We start from the raw sequence: 7,691 nt of genomic DNA, 5'->3' as shown, positions 1-7,691 counted from the left end.
GTGGCGTCAATGATAGAATAACAATGGCCCAGAAATGTAGGGTTGTTATCGTTTTCACCGCTTCTTCTGTGGTACTGCAATAATCACCAGCACTAACTCAACTCAATCAACAACAGTAGAGGAAGAAATGGAGCGCGCTCACAAAGTTCTGCACCCCGGCCTCCCAAAGAGGAAACACTTTTTTTATTTAAATAATATTTTATCAAAGCTTCTGTTTTTTATCTTCATAAAATGTTTCTAAAACTTATGTCTTCTTTAAACTTTTCTCTCTTTTTTTTTGCCTTTTTGATTCATTTTCCTTTTCAGAGATTTTTTAAAGTTTGTCGTCTCCATTTTACCACAATGTGTCCGTTTTTGCAAATGTGGTTGTCTATGTGTTCTTGAGTATCTGTATTTGTACCCCTGTGTGTGTGTGTGAGTGTGTGCGTGTTTGTGTGTTTGTGTGTGTGTGTGTGTGTGTGTTGATGTGTCCTTGGCTGAGGCTTGTTGGAACAACTTTGAGTTGTTTAAGTGCTCATGTGAACGCAAAGCCTGCACATATGAAGCATGATGATGTGTTTTTGTTTGTTTGTTTTTTTTAAAACATGTGTATGGAGTGTGTGTGTGTATTGTGTGTGTTTTATGTCCTTACGCTGCTTTTCCTGTATTAAGGTCGTTGCAGCAAAGACATTCATACTGAGAGGTTGACGTTGGCTCAAGCAACAAGGTGTGTGGCCTTTAGCTAACTCTGTGTGTGCATCAACTAAGTGAGCTTATCAAGGAGTGTGTTGAGCTAGTATGTGCACAAGGGTGAGCAGACTAAGTCAAGTGGGCGTCTCTCAGTGCCTACATAGGTGTATGTGTGTGTGTTCATGTATGTGTGTGAGTAAGTGATATACTGTTTAAGGGCTTATGTACCTGCAGGTGAGCCGAGTACAATTTCCCATCTGTTTGCACGGTCTGTGTAAAGCTTATGAGTCTGTATAACCACTGCGTGATGTGAGAGAGGACATATGTCGGTTTGTCTGTGTGTGTGTGTGTGCGCGCATCTGTGTGTGTGTGTGTGTGTAATAGAAGGCACGGAGGGTGGTGTGGGAGGCTCAGTCTCTCAGGTCCATGCTGGAGCCGAACAGGGCCACCAGCTGCTCTTCATAGTGGGCGATGTTCCTCTTCATGATCTCCTTACAGGAGCCCAGGAGGCGCTCAAACGCCTGCACATCTATTACTGCAGAGGGAAAGAGAGAGAGAGAGAGAGAGAGAGAGATGTTGGATGTGTCTGTGTACAGTCATCTTAGTTGGTGAGGTATTAAAATGTCAAACCAAATTAAAACAATCCACTGGGCGCGTTGCGATTGGCTAAAATGTTTAATACATATAAAAGTAACATAAAAATGACCACTTTGTCATCTCATTTATGGCTGAAGATTCTGATGAGTCCCTGGGGTTTTCAAACCACACAACATGGTAAGAAACTTGGCTCACCCAGAGGGAGAGAATAATAAAACATCTACTGAGCAATAAATATCTTTTTCACAGCAGACATTTTGACTTGTCAAAGCAGGAAAAAAAAAAACACTGGTGGAACCGACAAAACACTGACGATGGCTCAGTTCCACGCAAGTAAACTAAACTAAATGGGATTCAGCCATCATTAATGTCATTAATTGCGTCTGTGCTTTTGCTGCGTTGAGATGTCAAAACGTCTGCTGTGAAAAAGGTTTGTTGTCGATGAGGTTAGGAGCAGTGACGAGTGTATAGCTTTGTACCCTGGTGAGAACAGCCCCCCCGCAGATATGATGCAGCGTGCTAAAGAGCGGCGTCCAGCGATCACTCTTTTACAGTAGAAAACACACGGTTGTGACAATCAGAAAGAACATGTTTAAGACACGAGATGGATGGATGCAAAGAGGCTCAGTCCAAACAATCCAGACCCTGGACATCACACTCAAAAAATAAGTGAATAAATAAAAATAAAAACTGAGATGTCCTCTCATCTCTCAGCGTGTGTGGCATCTCCATGGAGATAAATGCTCAGGCTTTTCCTCTTTCAGCATCAGAACCCAATTTAACATTTGGATCAACAGTGAAATCTTTTCGGTGCAACAACAAGTTAAGCAGATTGTTTTCATTCGTGCTTGGAAATTTGTTGTTGGACATGGAGTACTTCAAACAGCATATGTTGCTGCACAACGGCTCAGTGACATTTTTCTCTCCTCAAAGCCGAGCAGCTGTTCAAAGCTGTTTACTGCACTGAACAGGAAGTACACTGAAAGACAAGACAGACAGGTAATGGAGTATTCCGACTGCGTGCGTGGTTATTAAATAAATAAAAACTGTGATTAGAGGTAAAAAAAAAAAGAGCTTAAACACACAACATGGCAGAGAGAGGAGAGGTGAGCAGCTGTTTAAAATCCTTTGTTGGTTTTCAGCAGTGAAGAGCTTCTCATCCACTGTAGACCCTGAATCAGTGCGCCGCTTTAAAAGCAAAATAACCGAGCAGCCTTCAATCAACAAAACGAGCGGACGAGATGAAGAGCCAGACACCGATTGTGAATTAATCAAAACTCAAATACCACTTGATATCTCATAACAAACTACTTGTAACATTTCAATTAGTGGAAAATGAATACCATGGACACAGTTGTGGAGTTGAGTGGTTTAAATATTGCTTATTAACTGCTTTCAATTTCATATAAAATTTAACTATACACCAAGGATTTACTGAACCCTGTAAACCATGGCTTTATTTAATCCCAGAGCTCTTAAATAAGGACCAGCTGGAAACTTGCCTTCCTCACACACTGCAGCCTGACAACAGTAATCAATATATAAACTGGATCCAACCCAGAAAGAAAATGTGTGCGTTATGTGTAAGACATGAACATTTATATTATCAAAATGAGCTTAAAAATAAATAAAAATCTTAACACGATTCTGTACTATTACCTTATTAAATTCTCCCTGCTTTTTTTTCTCTCCTCATCAGAATTTAATAACTTGCTGTACAAACTTTGAAAATGAGATGAATGATCTTAAAGCAACACATACGGCACCAACTCCAGCAGGGATCATCTCATTATTCTACAAACAAAAAGGTGATGTAATCATAAAAAAACACGATTCACACAGGAGCTTTAAATGCAGATATCACATTCCCCCCTATAATGTTGAAATAAAACTACTGTAAATAAAAATCCAACTTTTATTATCATCATCATGAGCATCAATGCTGACATTCGTGTTAAACGAGTGTGTCGGAGTGTATTTCATCTTACCCAAACACTTGACATCTCCAACTGCGTAGGCTGAGGCGGCCCGGGGCTTGTTAGTGACCAAGGCCAGCTCCCCAAAGTACTGACCCCTGCTACAGCGCGTTAACTCCACCTCCGCATTGTCTGCATGGTCCGCCTTCGTCTTCAGGGTGAGAGGGAGGAGAGGATTAAAGGTTAGGAACCACTAGCGTCTCGTTGTCCCCCCCCCCCACCGCCCCCCTCCAAGCAAGCGAGACACTCAGCGGCTGAGCAGAACATAGTGATTCCAGCTGTTGCTAGGCAAAACCAAGGTGTTTAATTGTGAGTGTTGGTTGTCAGTGTCAAAATGTTCTGCAGAGACGCTACCTGGTAGCAGAATATAATCAGCTATTACATTGGGGCATGTTCCTGAGACAATAAAGGCATTTTCAGAAAATTGAACAGACAGAGAAGTGACAGCTGGAAAAAAATGTAGAGTAGGAGGAGAGATTTATTCATCTACATGGGTCTCTGAGGGATGCATAATGAAATAAATAAACCTCCAGATTAAAATCCTTAAATTCAAGACGCAGAGTAGTGAAATACAAAACTGAAGATATCTTACTTTACTCTTCATCATGATCTTGACCTCCCCAGATTCTATGATGTAGAAGCAGTCAGCCTTGTCTCCCTGCGGACGAAGAAAACAAACAAAATTATAAATACACTACAAAAAGACGACATACTGTACTGTTTACATAGCAAGCAAGTGTTGATAATATACTGTCTGTCCTCTAATCCTATTTAAGACAAAGCTACTATTTGTTTTAAATAAACTAGAATACCTGAGATCACTTTCACAAGTCTTGAGGCTACTGATGCCTTCATATAACACTTTTGATTCAGTAACATACTGTCTGTGTGTACGCTACCCAATTGCAGTCATGCTCTCCTAGTATGAAACAGAATAAGTGGTCTCACCTGTATGATGATGCGCTCACCATCTGAGAACTGCTTGGCTCCTAATACATCCACTATCTTCATCCTCTCTGTTGCCTGGACAGAAATAGAGGGCGGAAGAGAGAGAGGTCGAGGGAAGAGGAATAATGAGATAAAGTGTGGGAGCAGAGAGAATTGTTTCACTGACTACACAGGCAGATTACGGCCACGTAAACTCCTTAACCTCTTTATCTTCTCTACTCTGCTTTTGCTCGGCTAAAGCTTTCACCGCACTTCTGTGTCTTGTACATTTTTAGCTTGGTGATGCAAAAAAAGGGGGTGTTGTGGGGAAATAGTTTGGATGGAGTAAGCATGAAAATCCATTCTTAGTTGTCATCTGAAGTAAATATACAGTTTCTTAGAGTAAAACAGAACTTTTTTCATTATACACTAGCTTCACAGTTGAGGTTGCTGCTCTGTGTAGCGCTGCAAAGAGGAAAGAGCCAAAAACTGCTGGAGCCAGTGAGAGGATTTTCCACAACTAAACTCACCTCAAGTGATTTGAGTAAGGGCACAGACTCAATGAAACACTCGTACATCCTCCTCTTCTTGGCATTGGCCTTCACAATGAGTCTACGAAATGTGGCACGATCCTAGGGGGAACAAACACGAGTAAACAAACGCTTCCTAAAAGCAGATCCTCTCAAACCATGTGGCTGTCGCCGGTCTTTCTCTGCTCGGCCACAGGGAGGAGCTGCAGCAGTGTGAAGCATCAGAGCAGAGCATCAGCTCCATTCATAGATAACAAAACTCCATTCTTAACATGTCTGAGCAGCACAGCTCAATGTACTGTATTTGGTAACAGAAACCTGCTCACAACACAATCCTAGGGAGACAACTGGAGGGAAATACAGTTTTTAACTGAGCTTTTAAGATTTTTAAAAAGGTGACAATGATAGAAAAAGACTAACAGAGCAATATTAAAAAAAGTGGTGCTGATTAAAATGTGACTGAAAACATCTAGTTGACAAATTGGACCATACATCACTTAAAATGACTGAAAAAAACCCTCCAGATTATAGAGAAATGTTTTACTTTGACAGGAGTGTTTTTACTTAAACTCCCCAGAGAATCACAACATCACATTCAAATCTACAGATATTTCTGGTTTTACAGTTTGTGTGTGTGTGTGTGTGTGTGTGTGTGTGTTGGTCTGTTTGTGTGGTTCTCACCAATCCCCATAGCGCCCCCTCTTGGGTGGCGACGATGGTGGCAGCGCGTGGCGTGTTGTACATGAGTGCCAGCTCCCCGAAGCTGCCCTTATTGTTATACTGACCCACGCATGTTCCCGATACCACTATGTCAAACACACCCCTGGAGAGAGAGAGAGAGAGGGAGGGAGAGAGGAGAGAGAGTTAAGGAAACATAAAAACAAATAAACAGCAAACAGGGAAAAGAGAAAAAAGAATTACATCCAAATGAGAACACAGAGAAAAAACAAACCAAACAATTAATTTCACCTCTTAACAAAAGTTAAGTGGTGATCAGTGTTTTTCCAATTGACCTAGTGACTCATTTACTCAATAGACATCTAATTACACATTATCTGTAGCCTCCGGACAGTAACCTCTGTCAGTTTGGCACACTTAGTGAGCAAATCATTCACTCTCTGTTTGTGTGGGTGCACTAGTGTGTGTAATTGTGCGAATATTTATTTTTAAAAGAGATGTTTCTCATACATTTGCAAATTCTTAACTGTAACAATATACAGTCCAAAAAGGCGAGAGCAGTTTAGCTTCTCTGAGCATATTTTCTCCATGTACAGTATCAAAAAGTGTTTGCATGTGCGGTTAATATTTCAGCAGAGCAGCTCGGTGTCCCCATCCCTCTATATCTATCTATCTATCTATCTATCTATCTATCTATCTATCTATCTATCTATCTATGAGGATTGAACCTGAGGAAGGCAATTTGCAGCGTCGAGTTGATCAGCAGGATTATCCAGTCACTTTGTAAGATAGCCTGTCCTTCTATTGGCTGCGTTAGTGGGGCTAAAACCCTTGTCGCTTGTGGCGTATTAACTTAGATTGACTGGATTACCATGACGATGGGGACAATGGGGACGATGGGGACGATGATCACTTGTGTTGCCGGCGGTTAAGCAAACGATTTAGACACTGTTTAAAATACTGGTCTGTTCGCTCTTAATGACAGACACTGAGCAGGTGTGAAAGCTGTGAAGACTTGAGCCAAGACGGCCAGATATACTGTGAAAGAAAGGGCGGATTTTCTTTAAATTAATCATTTTTTACTTCTGGAATAAGACAGACAAGTAAGTGTTGAGGAAGTTTAGTCAGAATTTTTGAGGTTTTGCTAAGACTGGACTATGGCTGGTATATTTCATTCCACTGTCACAGGAGAACAAAAAGGATGTTCCTCCCTTCCTTCAGTGGATGTGTGCATGATAAGGATTTTCCCTGCCCAGTAAACTCTCGGGCAGAGCCTTATGTGATTTGTAAGCTCCTGTTTCTGTAAGACAGAACATGCAACATCTTAATATCAACAAATATTAAAAAAAAAAAGGAATTCATCTTGGATGGCGTGCTTCACAGTCATTTTCAAAACAACTAAGACATGTCAGCAGTGTTGGAAAAAAATGTTAACACTGAAGCTGTGATAAAAAACCGATGCAAGATCAAGTGGCTTAAGGATTTAAAAGCTGAGATGCAGAAATAAATCCAGCTAGATAGCTCACCTATCAGTACTGGATAGTAATGAAATGATTATGCTTGTTGAGGAACGCGTGTATAAAATCTAGTGATGACATTTGGTTGGAGCATCAACATATATAACATCTAACTTCTGTGGTTACATTACTGCAGCTTCAAACATGCTTCAACCAATCAGAACTGACGACCAAATGATTCTTCTCAAATTATATACCTCACCCTTCCCATTATATTTGTCCTCCTCATCCCCAAGGGCTTCTGAGTGATTTCCATTTTACTTCCTGCCTTCAAGGCTTGAGAACAGGTTTGTTTAGATTTGTTTACTTTTGTTTATGAAGGGCGCTTCTTCTCATACAGAAGCACACGGGACAGCTAGATGTTTAGACAGTTATGCCTTCGGTCTCTTTTTATGTCTTACGAAATCGTCGAAGTGTACCATTTCAGAGTCAGCTGACAGCAGAGACAACCACATCTGTTACGTTGGTGGCTAACAGGATGACAGGAACGCAGAGTAGATAGATAGAAGTGGTTCGGCGACATAATGAAAAGTTTAAATATAAAACAGAACAGAACTTCATCCTGTTTTCTTTCCTGCTTTTCTTTTTCTTTTACGTTTATCCCTCCATCTCTGTGCGTCCATACTCATGCCCCACCCTTATGGTGACATTAGCCACCACCTACATATTTTTTTTTTTTGACCAGGGAAAACCCCGGGACAGTATATGTCCAGGCAGGCGTGCTGCTCTTAAAGGTCATCGAATGTCTCATGCACAGGGAGCCCGCTGGGTTAGAAAGTGTGTATGCAGATGGAAAG

At 41.1% G+C, this 7,691-nt stretch overlaps 1 protein-coding gene across 2 annotated transcripts in view; it reads right to left on the bottom strand.

Annotated features, from left to right (window-relative positions):
- Nucleotides 1–261: 261 nt before the first annotated feature.
- prkar2aa (protein kinase, cAMP-dependent, regulatory, type II, alpha A) overlaps nt 262–7,691 on the bottom strand; it is a 45,375-nt gene continuing 37,945 nt past the window's right edge. For both annotated transcript variants that reach the window (XM_042409485.1, XM_042409486.1), the window contains exons 6-11: nt 5,381–5,522; nt 4,700–4,801; nt 4,191–4,265; nt 3,835–3,900; nt 3,255–3,393; nt 262–1,204 (exon numbers count right to left, since the gene is read on the bottom strand). In XM_042409485.1, the coding sequence (XP_042265419.1) occupies nt 1,080–1,204; nt 3,255–3,393; nt 3,835–3,900; nt 4,191–4,265; nt 4,700–4,801; nt 5,381–5,522 (649 nt within the window). In that variant the 3' untranslated portion in view covers nt 262–1,079. The remainder of the gene's footprint in view (nt 1,205–3,254; nt 3,394–3,834; nt 3,901–4,190; nt 4,266–4,699; nt 4,802–5,380; nt 5,523–7,691) is intronic.

This window comes from Thunnus maccoyii, chromosome 4 (genome assembly GCF_910596095.1).
Source record: "Thunnus maccoyii chromosome 4, fThuMac1.1, whole genome shotgun sequence".
Lineage (NCBI taxonomy): Eukaryota > Metazoa > Chordata > Actinopteri > Scombriformes > Scombridae > Thunnus > Thunnus maccoyii.
The sequence above is the reverse complement of the archived record's forward strand: the minus strand, read 5'-3'. Positions and strand labels throughout refer to the sequence as shown.